At 38.3% G+C, this 19,944-nt stretch overlaps 1 protein-coding gene and 1 long non-coding RNA gene across 3 annotated transcripts in view; one reads left to right on the plus strand and one right to left on the minus strand.

Moving 5' to 3' along the window:
* Positions 1–19,944, minus strand: part of TYR (tyrosinase) — a 109,079-nt gene that overhangs the window by 86,730 nt on the left and 2,405 nt on the right. The window contains 1 exon segment of the mRNA NM_181001.3: positions 11,722–11,938. Coding sequence (NP_851344.1) covers positions 11,722–11,938 — 217 coding nt within the window.
* The window catches only part of LOC112444878 (uncharacterized), a 121,793-nt gene that overhangs the window by 6,274 nt on the left and 95,575 nt on the right, over positions 1–19,944 (plus strand). For both annotated transcript variants that reach the window (XR_003033269.2, XR_009493418.1), the window contains exon 2: positions 11,056–11,136. This is a non-coding gene — a long non-coding RNA (uncharacterized lncRNA). The remainder of the gene's footprint in view (positions 1–11,055; positions 11,137–19,944) is intronic.

Here is a 19,944-nt window from a genome sequence, read left to right on the forward strand (position 1 = left end):
AATAACTACTTCACTGAAGATGGTGCTTCAGCTTAATTTGTGAATATTAAATATTGCAAGAGTGTTGCGAGGATTAAGTGATATAGCATGTGGGAAATGAGAAGTCTGGCACACAGAGGATTTTATTATTATGATCAGGATCATTGCCTGATCAGAATATCAACAAAGTTGGATTTTATTGTTATTATTATGATCAGGATCATTGCCTGTTCAGAATATCAACAAGGTTGGCAAGGTGATAATTCTGGGGTGTTAAGTAATCCAGGCAAAGAAAGATTTTCCTGGTCTGCATGAACTCTTTCTCAAAATCTTCCACCTCATTCTAAGTCAGAGTACACCAATCTATACCAACCTACTTAGTTTTTTTATTTTCTCAGCACTGGTAAAGAAGATGGGTAAGGAAGAGCTTGAGCCTTGCCATCACTAGAATGGCTCATCGCACTTAACAAATCTCCTTGGCATTCTGGTTTACACAGTAGTTCTGTTTAATTTATATTTTGAGTTTGCGTGACCATTTCTGGATATACTAAGAAAGTCCATTTCTCAGGCAGGGAGACTGGAAACTAGAACATCCTTTGAGACATCATTGTGACCTGTCACTGACCTTTCTCTTCTGGTATGAACAGTTACCTTAAGACTTTATGCAAAATTTCAAAATTCCCATTATCTTTCATGAAAACCCAGAACTGACTTACAATTTCCTAGACTGGCTTCCCTGGCAGCACAGTGGTAAAGAATCCACCTGTAATGCAGGAGGCCGCTTGCAACACAGGAGACTCAGGTTCGATCCCTGGCTCAGGAAGATCCTCTGGAGAAGGAAATGGTAACCCACTCCAGTATTCTTACTTGGGAAATCCCATGGACAAAGGAGCCTGGTGGGCTACAGTCCCTGGGGTCACAAGAGTTGGACATGACTGAGAAACTAAACTACCACCAGACTGCTCCTCAAAAAATTCTGGCAAATGAAAAGGTAAGATACTTTCCAGTAGTCACAATAAAATAGAAAGGGTAGATAGACTGTATGAAAAAAAGATTCCAGAGAATCATAAAAGGGATTTTTTTAGAAGAGCTGCTACATAAACTAGATGTTTTAGTGTTGTACAGCTTAAGAGGACAAAACAAGGACCAATTATTAGAAGTCAATGGCAGAAGTTTCATAATTCTCAATCTGATGCTTACCTTTCTGCCTCCTAAAATAAACCAAGTGTTTATGATACTCTGTACTCTAGAGTCTACAAGATTTTCTATACTCCAACCAACTCATCTTCATCTCCTTCATCCTACCTTGGATAAAGTCCTCACCATTCATCATCCTCCCACAGCTTGTTGATTAGTATATTCTACACCTTCTATTGTTGTTTTTGTTCAGTCGTTAAGTCGTGTCCAATGCTTTGCTACCCCATGGACTGCAGCACGTTAGGCTTCTCTGTCCTTCACTATCTCTGAGTTTGCTCAGACTCATGTCCATGGAGTTAGTGATGCCATTCAAGCATTTCATCCTCTGTCACCCTTTCTCCTCTTGCCCTCAGTCTTTCCCAACATCAGGGTCTTTTCCAGTGAGTCAACTTTTCGCATTAGGTGGCCAGAGTATTGGAGCTTCAGCTTAAGCATCAGTCCTTCCAATGAATATTCAAGGTTGATTTCCTTTAGGATTGACTGGTTTGATCTCCTCGCTGTCCAAGGGGCTCTCAAGAGTCTTCTCCAACACCACAGTTCAAAAGCATCAATTCTTTGGTGCTCAGCCTTCTTCACAGTCCAACTCTCACATCCATACATGACTATTGGAAAAACCATAGCTTTGACTATATGGACCTTTGCCAGCAAAGTGATATCTCTGCTTTATAATACACTGTCTTGGTTTGCCATAGCTTTTCTTCCAAGGAGCAAGCATCTTTTAATTTCATGGCTGCAGTCACCATCTACAGTGATTTTGGGGCCCAAGAAAATGAATCTGACACTGTTTCCATATTTTCCCCATCAATTTGCCATGAAGTGATAGGACTGGATGCCATGATCTTAGTTTTTTGAATGCTGAGTTTTAAGCCAGCTTTTTCACTCTCTTTCACATTCATCTAGAGGCTCTTTAGTTCTCATCACTTTTTGCCAGTTTAATGGTGTCATCTGCATACATGAGGTTGTTGATAATTTCTTCCAGCAATCTTGATTCCAACTTGTGCTTCACTCAGCCCAGCATTTTGCATGATGTTCTCTGCATATAAGTTAAATAAGCAGGGTGACAATATACAGCCTTGATGTACTCCTTTCCTAATTTTGAACCAGTCCCATATTCTATGTCCAGTTCTAACTGTTGCTTCTTGTCCTGCATACAGGTTTCTCAGGAGACAGGTAATGTGGTCTGGTATTCCCATCTCATTAAGAAGATTCCATAGATTTTGTGATCCAGTCAAGGGCTTTAGCATAGTCAGTGAAGCAGAAGTAGATTTTTTTTGGAATTCCCTTGCTTTTTCTCTGATCTGCCTTCTATATGTCTTTGCTATTTCTCACTATAAACATGGGCTTCCTTCATAGCTCAGTTGATAAAGAATCCATCCGCAATGCAGGAGACCCCAGTTCGATTCCAGGTTCGGGAAGATCTGCTGGAGAAGGGATAAGCTACCCACTTAAGTATCCTTGGGCTTCCGTTATGGCTTAGCTGGTAAAGAATCCACCTGCAAAGTGGGCGATCTGGCTTCAGTCCCTGGGTCGGGAAGATCCCCTGGAGAAGGGAAAGGCTACCCACTCCGGTATTCTGGCCTGGAGAATTCCATGGACTGTATAGTCCATGGATTTGCAAATAGTTGGACATGACTGAGTTAATTTCACTTTCACTATAAACACTATTCTAGCCATATATATTTTATCCTTTTGTTTTATCTACACTTATGTTTTCATACTTCTGTTTCACTGCATAAGTTGTTCCCTCTACTAGAAGTGCTTTTCCTTCCCTTCTTTTCTTGGTGAGAAATTACTGATATTTCAACTGTCAGTTCCAGTTTCACCAGCTTGGGAGATAGTTCTGGTTTAGCTCTGGGTTCCTATCTCATTTTATATTGACCATCATATTGTGTTTTCCTTGTGGATTTGTGTGATGTTTTCTCACTAGACGGTGAGCTTCTCGAGGTCAGAAAGTGTGTAAGAGTCATCTTTGTATGTCTTTGAACTTTCATAATTTTCCATAGTACCAGTTGAATGCAACTAGATTTCATCTTAACCTAAAGAACTTCCTTTTTTTCCCTAATGAGATAGGTTGATCTGTATCTTTAAATGGCCACATAGACATACCATTAGAGTGGACATGTCAGCAAAATGCGAGATGTTGAAATGAATATGTTGAGAAGAGTCTTTGAATTATAAGTCCCATGGTTCTATGTTGCAATGTGCTTGAAGCTGAAACATACCATTCAATTAGAGTTGTTCCTTGTTCCTGCACCTTCTTCTATTTTAGGTGACAGAAACTGCTTTTGCTCTTTCCTCCTTGATTCTGGAAATTCACCCTGAAAAGCAATAGCTTTTATCTCCAGAAATGCTCCTTCCCTGAGTCAATCTCAAGAAATTTTCTTTTCTGTCCTTGCTCCTCTCTATGTTTTTCTCTATACCTCACACATCATAATCTGTTTTCTCAGGACTCAGTCTAAGCTAATTGTCAGAAAAATTAATGACTGATAACCAAGTTGTCAAAAACTAATTCCAGTTTAACATAATAATAGCTGCCATTTATTGAAAAAATCTTATATGTTCCTTACATGTATTATATTATTAAATCCTTACATGAACCCTGTAAGTTATTATTCTTATCTACATTTTCCAGATGATGACATTAAGGCCCTGAGAAGTTAAATAGCTTACTCAAGGTAACAGATGTAGGAAGTGGTAGAATTTAAATCAAATCCCAGTCACCTTGACTGCCTTTAACTACTTTGCTAAACTGCCAACCCATACCCATCTTCCAATATACACTCCAGTATGAATTTTGCATTAACATTATTATAAAGTGTGCAATGCAACACACCATGGGTATCAGAGATTTGCACATGAGAAGATTCTTCTCTGAATCCATAGCCCATACTCCACAGGGACCACCTAATCGGAACACCTTTTATAATGCATGCTAATTTTTCTTTGCTTTCTGGGTATCTTTCATGCAATTCATAAATCGCACATCTTCAATCTTTAGCATTTAAATTTAAGAGGAAAGCTGCAGTTCCTCCATCCCAGGATTGACTGTGGGAATCTGTTTTATGGGAAGTACATTACATACCTCTAACAAGACCCAAAAGAAAAAAGAAAAGGCAGCAATAACTGTGAGGTTCAATCAAAACCCACAGTTCAACTCCACCTGCAATAATTGAGGGAGCAGAGAGTCTGTGCTCCAGCTTCTCCAGTCGTGTCCTCCTGGCAGCTGTACCCACTTGAGCACTCCCTGAAGTCCAAGACACCTCTAATCCTTAGCTCCTATCCTGGTTTTGAGATGAACTCTGTCTCTCCAGTGAGCAAACTATTCTCTCGATCTTGATCTTTGTCTTTATCCTTCCCCACTGAAAGGAACCAATGTTTCTTGGAGATATGGCTGATTCCAGGCTTTGGGCAGTGTAGGCACAAGATGAATCTAGAATATTTTTTTGCACCAGAAAAAAAAAGAAAGAAAACGCTAAAAATGATAGGTCATGAAACAGAGACAGAGCGTCACAAGAATCAGCTTAAAGGTATGCTCAGTGGTGAAATCTGGAACGGTTATTGTGCAGTGGGGAATCTGGGCCACACCTAGAGCAGGTGATCAAATTAATGTCTCCTAAGTGAGACATGTTCACCATGTACCTTCAGCTGTCATACTCTCGTAGAAAGACACAAAACCACTTCTATAAAATTCTGGCTAAGAATATACTACCTGGATCCATTCTGTTAAAAATTCTATTTAAAATGTGTTGTGTGCATGCTCAGTCATGTCCAACTCTTTGCAACTCCATGGACTACAACCACCAGGCTCCTCTGTCCATGGAGTTTTCCAGGCAAGAATACTGGAGTGGTTGCCACTTCCTACTCCAAGGGATCTTCCCGATCCAGGGACTGAACCCACATTTCCAGAGTCTCCTGCATTGGCAGGTAGGTTTTCTACCACTGAGTCACCTGGGAGGCCCACCCACTAAAAGTAGGAACATTTTATTTAAAATCGGGAGACTATATTCTCTAAAAATCATGAATCTCATTTAAGAAAAGGTTGTGAAGATATTTCAGATTAAAAGAAGCTCAAAGAGACAGAACAACTAAATGTCACCTGACCCTAGACTAGATCCTGTTACAGAGAAGAAAAAATGATATAAAGGATATTATTAGTGAATTAAAAATATTGCACTATAAACAGCAGATTAAAGCATTACACCTGTATAGAATTTACTGAAGTTGTTAACTGTTTTGTGCGTATATAAGAGAATGATACCGTGAAATATCCAAGGGTAAAGTATTCTTTACCCTTACAGTGTATCTATGCAGTTTATCCTCAGATGGTTCAGAATAAGAAAGGAAAAAAAAAAAAAGATAAAATGTAAACAGTAAGCGAATCTGAGTAGAAAGTATATGTGTGAATGAGAAAGAAAAAAAACTTAAAATGTAAACAGTAAGTGAATCTGAATAGAAAGCATATGTATGGTTTTTTACAGATTTTATTGTTGTAATTTTTCTGTAAGCTTAACATTATTTCTTAGTAAAAGTTTAAAGATAAGAATAAATAACTATGTCCCTTGTAAGGAAAAGCTCTTGGTGGTGGCTGAGATCAATGTTTTCTGACATCTTGCTACCAGTAAATAGGCTTCATACAATCGGTATAGACAAACTAAGTGTTGGGTTAAGTGCAATTGGAAGAGTTTTAGATAATATTTATGTTTTCATCATCAAACACACATTGAATATTTATTAATATTATGTTCTATAATGTCTTTTCTCTCCTCAAGAAAGAATAGTAGATTGTGTGTATGTCGGGAGCCGCATTGGGCATTACTGACAAAATAGAGGCACGGCCCTAAACCCCCTCCCTTTGTTCTGTAGGCATGGACCCGGAATGAAGGAGTTAGGCTTTGTGATTCTGACTTGTTTTTCCCTTTCCTCGGCTGAGCTGACTGAAGAGAATATTAAGGTGCTTATTGTTTTTGAGAGGAGCATGGGAAGGCATAAAGCCTTCTGCAGCTGTGCTCAAAGAATAATTCATAAAGTTAATCACTGACATTTGTTCAAGGACTTTTACAAAAAAGTGTTCCAGGGTGAGCACATAGGCCACAGCTTGAGGCCATGGGAGGGATTGCTATCTGAAGCCCATTTGTGAGAAAAGTTTATGGCAAAGGAGTTTGCTGAATTTAGGGCTTCGGAATAATTAAAATAGTTAGAAGCTAAAGATTTAAGGATTGCTGTAGTGTTAGCATATTCTACTATAGCTTATAGAAATTAGGGACTTTAGAGATATTATTAGCTAGAAGCCCCTTCTAAGAAATGGTGAGCTTAGGATACTAGGGGAAAATAGGACTTAGAAAGACAAGAAATAAACTGAGGAATGTGGTATGCAGCCCAGACATTAGCATGAGTTACAGTGTATTCACAAGGACACATGAGAAAAAGTAGATAAGAGAATCGCTGAGGAAGGAACTCCTTTTGAGGGGCAACAATGATTTTTGGAGAAAAATAAATCTGGGTCCATGGGAACTAAAAATATCAAACCTCTGACCTAATGCTTTTGTAAAAGTACAAAAGAGAATCATAAGCTTGAAATAAACAGGCAGTCCAAGAAAACTGAGAGGCTGCCTCAGTTTCTCTCTCGCCGACACCGCTCACCCCTTCAGGCTGAATCCCTGGCTGCTGGAGCTGGACTCCGGCATGTGTACATAAGAATGTTTATAGGAAAAAAATAATTTACAAACATAACTTATTAGTATTAACAAATTATTTACAATAAGCCTGATGTCCTCTACTGATTCTGCACATTAGAAACTTATTTGAAAGCCACTGGCTCTGTTGACATGACTCAAGCAGTTTTCTTTTTTGACTTGAGATCCAGAGAAATGAGGATCCCTACCTTATTTTTAAGATCAGCCCAATTTCCCAAATAACAAAATTCGTGCTTTCTCACAGTTAGAAAATATGTCTGAATAACCTGTAAATGTCTTGATCCCTGTCTCCTGTAAATGTCACAAACCTCCGTCCATAGATCTTCAGGCACTCTTTCAGATCTAATTCCTTGAATCTATTTGTCACTTCCACTGTATAATTGTAAGGGATTTGATTTAGGTCATACCTGAATGGTCTAGTGGTTTTCTTGACTTTCTTCAGTTTAAGTCTGAATTTGGCAATGAGGAGTTCATGGTCTGTGCCACAGTCAGTTCCTGGTCTTGTTTTTGCTGACTGTATAGAACTCCTCCATCTTTGGCTGTAAAGAATATAATCAATCTGATTTTGGTATTGACCATCTGGTGATGTCCATGTGTAGAGTCTTCTCTTGTGTTGTTGGAAGAGGGTGTTTGCTATGACCTGTGTGTTCTCTTAGCAAAACTCTGTTAGCCTTTGCCCTGCTTCATACTGTACTCCAAGGCCAAATTTGCCTGTTACTCCAGGTATTTCTTGACTTCCTACTTTTGAAATCCACTCCCCTATAGTGAAAAGGACATCTGTTTTGGGGTGTTAGTTCTAGAAGGTCTTGTAGGTATTCATAGAACCATTCAATTTCAGCTTCTTCAGCATTACTGGTCAGGGCATAGATTTGGATTACTGTGATATTAGATGGTTTGCCTTGGAAATGAACAGAGATCATTATGTTGTTTTTGAGATTGCATCCAAGTACTGCATTTCAGACTGGACATGGAACAATAGACTGGTTCCAAATAGGAGAAGGAGTACGTCAAGGCTGTATATTGTCACCCTGCTTATTTAACTTATATGCAGAGTACGTCATGAGAAACGCTGGGCTAGATGAAGCACAAGCTGAAATCAAGATTGCCTGGAGAAATATCAATAACCTCAGATATGCAGATGACAATACCCATATGGCAGAAAGTGAAGAAGGACTAAAGAGCCTCTTGACAAAAGTAAAAGAGGAGAGTGAAAAAGTTGGCTTAAAGCTCAACATTCAGAAAACAAAGATCATGGCATCTGGTCCCATCACTTCATGGGAAATAGATGGGGAAACAGTGGAAACAGTGTCAGACTTTACCTTTTTGGGCTCCAAAATCACTGCAGATGGTGACTGCAGCCATAAAATTAAAAGATGCTTACTCCTTGGAAGAAAAGTTATGACCAATCTAGACAGCATATTAAAAAGCAGAGACATTACTTTGCCAACAAAGGTTCGTCTAGTCAAGGCTATGGTTTTTCTAGCAGTCATGTATAGATGCGAGAGTTGGACTATAAAGAAAGCTGAGCACCAAAGAATTGATGCTTTTGAACTGTTGTGTTGGAGTAGACTCTTGAGAGTCCTTTGGACTGCAAGGAGATCCAACCAGTCCATCCTAAAGGAGATCAGTCCTGAGTGTTCATTGGAAAGTTTGATGTTGAAGCTGAAACTCCAATACTTTTGGCCACCTCATGCGAAGAGTTGACTCATTGGAAAAGACCCTGATGCTGGGAAAGATTGAGAGCAGGAGGTGAAGGGGAAGACAGAGGATGAGATGGTTGGGTGGCATCACCCACTCAATGGACGTGAGTTTGTGTAGGATCTGGGAGTTGGTGACGGACAGGGAGGGCTGGCATGCTGCAGTTCATGGGGTCTCAAAGAGTTGGACACGACTGAGCGACTGAACTGAACTGAACTGCATTTCAGAATCTTTTGTTGACTACAATGGCTACTCCATTTCTTCTAAGGGATTCTTGCCCAAAGTAGTAGATATAATGGCCATCTGAGTTAAATTTACCCATTCCAGTCCATTTTAGTTCTCTGGTTCCAAATAGGGAAAGGAGTACATCAAGGCTGTATATTGTCATCCTGCTTATTTTACTTATATGCAGAGTACATCATGAGAAATGCTGGGCTGGATGAAGCACAAGCTGAAATCAAGATTTCCAGGAGAAATATCAATAACCTCAGATATGCAGACGACACCACCCTTACGGTAGAAAGTGAAGAAGAACTAAAGAGCCTCTTGACGAAAGTGAAAGAAGAGAGTGAAAATGTTGGCTTAAAGCTCAACATTCAGAAAACTAAGATCATGGCATTCGTCCCATCACTTCTTGGCAAATAGATGGGGAAATAGCGACAGACTTTATTTTTCTGGGCTCCAAAGTCACTGCAGATGGTGACTGCAGCCATGAAATTAAATGATGCTTGCTCCTTGGAAGACAAGTTATGACCAACCTAGACAGCATATTAAAAAGCAGAGACATTACTTTGCCAAGAAAGCTTTGTCTTGTCAAGGCTGTAGTTTTTCTAGTAGTCATGTATGGATGTGAGAGTTGGACTATAAGAAAGCTGAGTGCCAAAGAATTGATGCTTTTGAACTGTGGTGTTGGAGAAGACTTTTGAGAGTCCCTTGGACTGCAAGGAGATCCAACCAGTCCATCCTAAAGGAAATCAGTCCTAAATATTCCTTGTAAGGACTGATGCTGAAGCTGAAATTCCAATACTTTGGCCACCTGATGCAAAGAACTGACTCATTTGAAAAGACCCTGATGCTGGAAAAGATTGAAGGCAGGAGGAGAAGGGGATGACAGAGGATGAGATGGCTGGATTCATCACCATCACTGACTCAATGGACATGAGTCTGAGTAAACTCTGGATGTTGGTGATGAACAGGGAGGCCTGGCGTGCTGCAGTCCATGGGGTTGCAGAGAGTCAAACACAACTTAGCGACTGAACTGACTGAGCCTGCAATGGACTGTAATTCCCTTAAGAATCAAGTCCTGCTTTATAATGTCTTTAAGTCAACATCTGGAATCTAGCTATTAACCCCTACAAAATCCAACAGTGTGCCCAGTCGTCCCATGCGGTGACTGCCAACTTGTCTGTGTGCCTTTCTCTTAGTTGTAGCTTCAGACTCTTGTGTACCATACAGTGCCTTCTCGTGTTATGTTATTGTAGGACCAGCTTGATATTTGGCCTTCAAGAAATGTTCAACTCACTCAGGGTCATCAGAGTGCAATAGAAAGGACTCTTGGATTTTGGCACTTGGCAAATCCAGGAATATATTTAGCTCTGTTGCTGCTGCTGCTGCTGCTAAGTCGCTTCAGTCGTGTCCGACTCTGTGCGACCCCAGAGACGGCAGCCCACCAGGCTCCCCTGTCCCTGGGATTCTCCAGGCAAGAACACTGGAGTGGGTTGCCATTTCCTTCTCCAATGCATGAAAGTGAAAAGTGAAAGTGAAGTTGCTCACTCGTGTCCAACTCCTAGCGACCCCATGGACTACAGCCTACCAGGCTCCTCTGTCCATGGGATTTTCCAGGCAAGAGTACTGGAGTGGGATGCCATTGCCCTCTCCGATATTTAGCTCTGCCACTTAGCAAATGGATGGTAGCCAAAGTACTTAATATCTCTGATCTTGTTTCCTCTCTTTAAATTGGAAATAACAATGCTACTTCCTCATAGGATGGTTGTAAGAATTGAGACAGTGCTACACAGAATCTTTGGTATGGTGACTTGCACATGGTGATTATTGGAAAACATTAATTACTAACACTATTTAAGGAAAATAAACAAAATTTTTATTTTAATAGCTGCACCATGTTCTCTTTAGTGTGATACTCTTCTTATTTAAATTCTTCTGGGAAAAAGCAAGGCTCTAAGGTGTTCAGGATTAAAAGAATCCAGGAAAATGAAAGAGACAATGAAACTATCCTGCGTAGCTCAGCAACAGAAGTTAGAGGACACAGCAGAAACCACAATGACGAGAATCAAGTGAAAAGTTAAGGAGGTTAAGGAGGAAATAGGAAAAGAGAAAGTTTCATCTCCACGATAAGGTACCAGAGAGATAAAATATCTAGTGGTAAATTTTGAGTATCTGCCTTGCCACGAATTGGCAGCCTTTGTCTTCCTGGAACTCAAATTAAATCTGTAACTTGAGTGAATGTTCCTATTTTCTCTGTTTGTAGGTTTGTTTCCACAGTGAAAATTGAAGTGGCGGAGATGGGTTCTCATGACTGAGATGTCGCTGAGCAGAGAAGGATGAACAGGTACTTAAGGGAAGGTGCAAGCAAGGTTGAGAGCTTTGCAGGAGAAGTAAGTAGGCCTTAGAAGAGGCTATGAGAGGGGATCTCTGATAAAGCACAGAAAACTTGAGGGATAACAGGATGGGACCTTAACCTGACCTCTGGATTTTATCCTTATTATAGTTAAGAACATGGACTTGTCTCAAAGAAGCTTGTGTTCAGAATATTTTAAACTAGATAAAAATACTAAAAATTAGAAAAATATGATAGGTCCCCAGTCCTCTATCTATGATTCCAAAATACAACAGTTCTAACAATGTGTTGTTTTGTTTGGCACCCATAAAGTGGTGAAACCTGACTTTATTCTCCAGTAGGCTGCCTATTGTTTCTGTTTATTGCCACAGTAGGTATAGTCATACAATTTGCTGAAGAGTTATTCGTGTTTTGGAATATGTGTGCCACCCACGTTCTGCTAGAGTGATTGGTTTTATTTATATTATCATATTCTCAAACACTTCTGGGCCCAGGGTTTTGGATAAGAGTTTGTAAACATAAATTCAGAAAAAAGGAAAATTTAAATGAGTGAAAAAAAAAAGAAAAAGCGTTTACCTTCCAGGGTATTTCTAAAGCTGAAATTGGCAGCTTTATCCATGGAACCTGATTCATACTGGGTCAAACTCAGGCAAAACTCCACATCAGCCGAGGAGGGGAGCCTCGGGGTCCTGGCTTTGTCGTGGTTTCCAGGATTGCGCAGTAATGGTCCCTCAGACGTCCCGTTGCATAAAGCCTGGCGACTGTTGTACTCCTCCAGTCTGCTGCAGACGATCTGCACAGAACGCCTTTGTGTTAAGAGTTTTGTAAAAGGGGGAAGGTAGGGAGGTTGGGATTCCTTATTTGGATTTTGGATATTTGGAAGTCTAATCATCAGGAGATTCATGTCTTAAACTGTTGAAGGAAGCAGCTTTCTGATGCTTGCAGAGTAACTGTAACCCATGAAAGTTACAGTTCAGACCACAGTTCTAGTCTTGCATCTACCACTTAAGAAAATAAATTCCACAGATCTCATCTAACAAATAATAATAATAATTACTTCATATAATTGTTGTCAAATATTTGTTAGGAAAATTAACTTGACAAACATTTGCTAAACATCCACTGTGTATCTTCACTGGGCATATGCCTGTGAAGCTAGCCATGGCCCAGAGTTTAGGTCTGTACCCTCTTCTTTTAATTCTTCCTCTATCTGCCTCCTTGGCTATAATAACCAGTTTCATGGCTTACATGCCACTGCATGATAAGAACTTTCTAATTCCTATCTCAAGTTCAAAAGCTCTCTTCTGAGCTCTAACCCTGTATATCCACCTCTGACTTCATATTTCAGTGTTATCTCACAGGCATGTCAAATGTAGTATTTCAAAAAAAAAAATTGCTCCTTCATAATAGCTAATAAGGGGAAAAATCTGAAAAAAGATATATATGCACGTATAACTGAATCGCTTTGGGGTACACCTGAAACTAGCACAACACTGTAAATCAACTATGTTGTTATTATTGTTTAGTTGCTAAGTTGTGTTTGAATCTTTGACCCCATGGACTTCAGCCCACCAGGCTCCTCTGTCCATGGGATTTCCCGCCAAAGGATACTGGAGTGGGTTGTCATTTCCTTCTCCACGGGATCTTCCTGACCCAGGGATCAAACCTGTGTCTCCTGCACTGGCAAGTGTGTTCTTTACCACTGAGCCATTTTACTATAAAAATTCAATGTAAAAAGAAGTTAAAAAATGAAAAAAACTTGAAATTAAAACAAGGTTAAAGAATTGTATTCCTCTCCCTATACTTCCAGTCATATCAACTATCCTGAAACTTAAACCAGAAGTCCATAAATCTTCATTTTATAGCCAAAGACTGTTCTCATCTGTATTTTGTTCCCCTTTATTTTTCACATTGAAATCATCAGCCAAACTTGTCAATTCTACCTCCAGAATACATCTTGAATCTCTATTTGTTTACAAATTAGACCAAGTCAGACTGGCTACTCTTCTCTGCGCATCACCTGTGCTTCTCCATCCCATGCCTTTGTTTCTGCCTAAGCACATCCATTCCTTACCGTTTATCTGATATTCTACTTAGTCTTCAAGGTTAAATCAATATTTTGTAAAAAAAAATAAAAAGGTCAACTATGACTTAAAAAGTAATTCAAAATTGTCCAACTCTAAAATCTGAAGAAGTTTGAGATACTTCGCCAAATTGCTTTGCTTACAATTTCGTTTATATGTGAAAGTCACTCAGTCATCTCGGACTCTTTGTGACCCCATGGGCTGTAGCCTGCCAGGCTCCTCTGTCCGTGGAATTCTCCAGGCCAGAGTACTGGGGTGGTTAGCTGTTCCTTTCTCCAGGGTATCTTCCCAATCCAGGGATTGAACCCAGGTCTCCAACATTGCAGAAGGATTCTTTACTGTCTGAGCCACCAGGGAAGCCCAAAAATACTGGAGTGGGCAGCCTATCCCTTCTCCAGGGATCTTCCTGACCCAGGAATCGAACTGAGGTCACCTGCATTGCAGGTGGATTCTTTACCATCTGAGTTACCAGGGAAGTGCTAACTTATATGCTAGCAGAAGAATAAACTATGATCAAAATATTTGACAAGTCAAAAGGAGTTCTTTCAATAAATACAAAATAAAAATTCTAAGTGATTAAAAATATCACATTATAATTTAATTAGATTTTTTTCTCAGTGGTATGTAAGTTAATTCCTCAACTTAAAATCATCGATGCCTTAAATTCCATGAGGGCAATTAAACAGGTAGCAAGATAACAAACTTAAACCGAAGCATAAAGTATAGGAGAGCTCACCTTGCCATTTGTGACTATTCACAACGGCACTTAATCCATAAGAGGCCTATGTCCACTGAGTAGATAATAAGGTTGTTTGTCAAACTCAAACCTGACTCATTTTAATCTCCCTTGATAGTCAGTAGCACGTCCTTTTAAAATATCTCCATGAAGATAACTTTTTTTTTTTTTTCAATTTTGTTCTTCCCCAGAATCTAGAATAGAGACGCTATAAATATTTGATGGAATAATAAAAAAAATATCAATGGAAGAATCAGTGACTCTTCAACTACCAACATGTGTTGAACACCATTTTTTCCTAGTTCTGTTATTGGTACCAACATTGGCCCTAAAAGATATTTTCAAAAATGTATTTGTGTTAAACATATATTGAGTCCTCACTCTCAACAGGAAAGGCATCTCTGTGTACACTTTCTAAAATTCACAAATCACCTTGTAGGTTGATATCATTTTATTCCTATTTTAATGATAAGGTAACTGAGTGTGGAAGTGTGTAAAAGGCTGGTAGGATCTAAAGCCCTGTATCATGATTAATTTATGGGCAACAGGCAAGGTACATGGAACAAAACTTTAAAAGTGAGTCTTCCTGCTTAACTGTTTATATCACTGTTAAGAATAATCAAGGTAATCCTATCAGTGTCCTACTCCAGTGAGTTGGCAGTCTATAAGAATGTAAAATCAAGTTATGTTGTTGTGCTCAGTCGCTTCAGTCATATCCAACTCTGCAATGTCATGGACTACAGCCCACCAGGCTCCTAGTCCATTTCTCCAGGCAAGAATATTGGAGTGGGTTGCCATGCCCTCCTCCAGGGGATCTTCCCAACCTCGGGATCACACCTGCATCTTATGTCTCCTGCATGGGCAGGCAGGTTCTTGACCACAAATGCCATCAAGTAAAATCATCATCAAATAGAACTGAATGAGCCTTGCTCCCCAGGAATGGCTGCTACTATGTTACACAACAGACACTTGGAGAAGCTTTTAATTTCCAGTCACAAAGATATCACTTACTAAATAAAGGATTGTGTGTTAGAAAAAAAATTAGGTTCCAGATTCACATTGGTGTGGGCTTCAATTCTGGTTCAACGACTTACTAGCAATGTGTCAATGAATATATTATTTAGGCTTGCTAAGTCTCAATTTCTTCAACTGTAATATGAAATAATAAATATAATGTTAATATATATCATATTTACATGTGTTTATTTTTAAAATATACTTAAACACATTATTCATATTTAAATATGCATTAAATATATATAACACTAGTTCAAAATTGGGAAAGGAGTACATCAAGGCTGTATATTGTTATCTTGCTTATTTAACTTATATCAGAGTACATCATGTGAAATATCAATAACCTCAGATATGCAAATGATACCACCCTTATGGCAGAAAGTGAACCAAAGAGCTTCTTGATAAAGGTGAAAGAAGAGAGTGAAAAAGCTTACTTAAAACTCAACATTCAGAAATCTAAGACCATGCATCCAGTCCCATCAGTTCATGGCAAAACAGTGGAAACAGTGACAGACTTTATTTTCTTGGGCTCTAAAATCACTGCAGACAGTGACTGCAGCCAAGAAGTTAAAAGACACTTGCTCCTTGGAAGAAAAGCTATGACAAACCTAGACAGCATATTGAAAAGCAGAAACATTACTTTACTTTGGGGGATACTGAAGGACAGGGAATCCTGGTGCATGCAGTCCATGGGGTAGCAAATAGTCAGATACAACTTAGGGATGGAACAACAACAATTTTTGCATTAAATGTAATATATTGGATCCCTTTATAGTGTTAATTAACTACCCATCACAGCATGTATATAGATGGAAGCATTTTCATTCCTGTTTGAAAAAGTAATCATATCCAGATATTTTTAAAAGATCTAAAAAATCCTACTGCCTAGAAGACTCCTGCAATAGACTCAGTTAAATTAGAGAGGTTTGAATGAAACTATTTTACTTAAATTACAACTGCCAAGTGACTAAATGTTCAGATGGCTAAATTTCTTAGTAACAAGGAGTAAATCTACCCCAGTTCCAGAAATAATTTGAAATAAATCTCAAATTATTGTTCTTATATTTGATATAAAAGGGGAGGCAGGGTAGGAGAAAGTATTAGCACTAGCTATCATTATGGAGATTGCAATCAGACATGGTTTCCAAACTGAGCAAATTACATAATCTCCTACTATCAAGGTTTTTCATCTGTAAATGGGGACTATAACAACTTTTTATGAAGGATCCAATAATTTTACCTATGTAAAGCACTTAGTATATAATGCCAAGTAGAGAGTGTTTAATAATGACAGCTATTATATTATTATTGCATACAAGACTATTGGGCAGGCCACCAAATTGTTAACCCTGACTCTATTACACAGGATGAATAATCATTATTATAATAGCTATCATCAATATATCATATGAGGATATATTGTGATAATAATTCCATACTTAAAATTCAAAGAATATGTCAGGTACTAAACTAGTCATTTTACATTAACAGTTTTCATTGAATCCCTTCAGGATAATGCTTTAAAATATATTATTCTAATTTTCAGGGGGAAAAGGTCTCAGATAATTAAGTAACTTTTCCAGGATCTTGTAGCTAAGTGAGTTACAAAAGTCATGTTTTTATGGCTCAAAAGACTATCCCCTTCCACTTCATTAATCTGCTTTCCATTCAGCTTAGTATTTTCATTAGCACAGAAAGCACACATATATCTTAATTGCACCCCATTTTTTTCTGTTGAGAAAAGAAGCCAAAGGTCAAAGATTACAAATAACTTGTCCAATATCATCTGACAAGTGGCAGAGGTAGAATCTGGTGACAAAAGTCTTCTGGTGAGGAATTTGTTCTTTTTCTGTTTCAACAAAGGTGACTTATATAATGTAGAGAAAAATCAAGTGTCCCAAGTCAAATGAAAAAAAAAAAAAGAAGAAACGGATTAATGGAGAAGGTGAGCTTAGTGTTCTCTTAAACTTAAAGAAATAGCAGGAAAAAAAGCCCAGTTATTAAAAGCGTTAGGAGCAAAAATTCTATTATGGCATTAGAGGTTTATCTAAAAGAATGTAAAACATATGACATTCCACAGAATCTTTTTCATAAAGAAAAAAAGAGAAGCTGTTATTTCACAGAGCTATTGCCATGGTTACCTAAAACCCATGACTCTCTGCTGAAATGTAACTTTTTTTCTTCCTACTGTTTGCTTCCATGTGATGTGCTTTTCACCTGATGAGTGAATTCCCTGGCCATACTTCACTCATGTCCATCATCTCGAAATGTTTTTTCCTCTTTATTTTGATCCATCATAACAGCTCTTCTTGAAATACCTTTTCTTCTTACAGCTAGCTCATCTGCTGCTTGCATAACATTGGATCTAATTGTGTTGAGCACAGTTCGCCGCACCCCCCACCTCCAAAATCAGTGAACTGCTTTAATTCAGGAGCACTTTAAACATGCTTCTAGTTTAAAGGCTCTTGGAATTAAACAAACCAATAAATAAATAAATGAACAAATATACAGAAGATATGAATACTGAAAATAAGCTTTCTATAAAAAGTAACATTTAGTAATTAAGTAATGCTTTTTAATGTATTACTTTATTTAATAATAAACCTTGTCAGTAAATATTATTAGTCTCACTTAAAACTCAGATTGGGTTATAACATGCTTGATCTTCTCTATGTGTGCTTTCTTTTTTTGCACACACACAAACACACACCTAGAGAAAGCTACCAAAAATGTTTTATTCCAGATTATAAGTTGCTGCTTATTTTTGGCATCATTGTTTTCTTGGTCTTGGTTATCCAGTGGTTAAGGTTATGGTTATGGTTTAAGGTTCCAGAAATCTAGCTATGTCTATACAGAGTTTAGTTTTTTATGTGTGTTAGCACTGCAGCTAATGTTTCTATGGTTTTCAATTTTGTTCAATTTAGCATATACTGATAAAGCCCATTCTATGTATATATTATGTTCCTGGGTTCTGTGGATATAAAAATAAATTAGAAATGGTTTCTACATTGGAACAGTTGGCAGTCTGTTAGATAAAGACAGGTCTGAAAACCTGAAGAATTATAGTTAGTATGTTATAAAACCTGTACAAAGTGTAATGATAGTACACAAGGGTGAAGGTCAATTCTACCTGAATAAGGGCTGTGAATAAATAAACACCTAATGGAATATTTTCACTATAAAGTGAATGAAAGGGACTACTTCAGAATATCTGCCGCAGTTGTGTAACTGAACTTTAAGAGAGTTAAAGCGACTACAAGTCAGAATTTACATCCATGAATTAGCGGCTCTTTTGATCCTTTCTCAGCCTAAATGGCCCTTTATAAATAGGAAACTGCGTGGTTGACTTGAAATAGCACTGGAGTCAAAGGCACTGGTTTTTTCCGTCCTCAGCTGTGTCACCTTAGGCAAAGTATTTTACCTTTGGGGGCCTCACTATGTTTTACAAAATGTAGGTACAACACTACAGACCAATTGTGGTCTCTCAGCTAAGAGTTAATAAATTCAGTGAATTTCTGAAAACTCCATTTTTTTGTGTGTGAAGTAAAAGATATTTTAAATCAAGAAAAAGCAGAAGGTATTTTTTTTTTTTTAACCAAAGGGGCTGAGTATAACTACTTAGGAAGATATTAATGAATTCACCAAGTGTGGAAGCTATTTAGTCTCACCATCTCACACAGTCTAGTTTTTTATTTGAGTGTTCGATTCAGGCAAAAGCATTTCAATTAGTGATATGTTTATTATAGAACCTAAGTCTGTAAAGTGAAAAAGATACCCAAACAATTTCCATATTAATTAAATCAGTCATTCTTAGGGCTGGCTCTGCATTAGAATTACAGTAGAAGGTTTTTAAAAATACAGATGCTTGAACTTCACAGTGGGCCTCCTGAATATGATTTTCTGGCAGAAGGTAGATGGTGGAGCACATAAAAGTTTTTAAGTTCTTGAGTGATTTAGAAGATACTGAGAATGGCTGCATTGCTGTTGTTGTTCCGTTGCAGAGTCATGTCCCACTCTTTGCGACCCCATGGGCTGTAGCATGCTAGGCTTCCCTGTCCTTCCCTATCTCTCGGAGTTAGGTCAGTTGCATGATTTAATTGCATTAAATCGATATAAATAACTGATCTTCATTTTTAAAGGACTTTAACCAGAAATGTGCAAAGGAATGGAAACAGCCAACTAGAACTGAGTTTGACTGTAACCACAGGTAGCAACACTGCTCACAGCAGGTGGGCATAAATGTTCACTCAGTCCACCTTCCTTAAAGTATTGTTTGCTCACTTTTCTTCAGTGGTCTTTGTCCCCTGTATTTCCTAATTTTATTTTTAATACCAGTTACTCCACAGTGGTTTAATCATAGAATGATATTAAATCTAATGCTGCAACTATTTTAACCTAGTGTTTACATACTAGACACACAAAAAACTGTTTAAAAGTAAAATTGAATATAATCATAAAGAAAAAAGAGAAAAATTCCACTCAATAATCAATAAATGAATAGAAAAAGTTAACATAATTTGGTACTTCTCATGTAATTAAGTGGCTTCCCAGGTAGCCAGTGGGAAGCCAGTGAGCCAGTGGCTCAGTGGTAAAGAATCTGCCACCCAATATAGGAGATGCAGGAGACATGGGTTCAATCCCTGGGTCAGAAAGATCTCCTGAAGGAGGAAATGACAACCCACTCCAGTATTTTTGCCTCAAAAATTTCATGGACAGAGGATGCTGGCAAGCTACAGCCTGTGGGGTCACAAAGAGTTGTACACAACTGAGCACACACACACACAAATACATGTAATTAAATACCAATTAGTATTTGTCTATGAAGCTTCAGTGTGGATGTTGTAACTTTTTGGTAATTTAGATAATCCACCAGTTTTTCTAGGTCAAGACAAGCTGTACAGTTAAGGAAAGCATTATAACTAACTGAAAAATCCCATGTTCAAGCTTAACAGTATTTTAAGC

The sequence above is a fragment of the Bos taurus genome, chromosome 29, assembly GCF_002263795.3.
Source record: "Bos taurus isolate L1 Dominette 01449 registration number 42190680 breed Hereford chromosome 29, ARS-UCD2.0, whole genome shotgun sequence".
NCBI classification, from domain to species: domain Eukaryota; kingdom Metazoa; phylum Chordata; class Mammalia; order Artiodactyla; family Bovidae; genus Bos; species Bos taurus.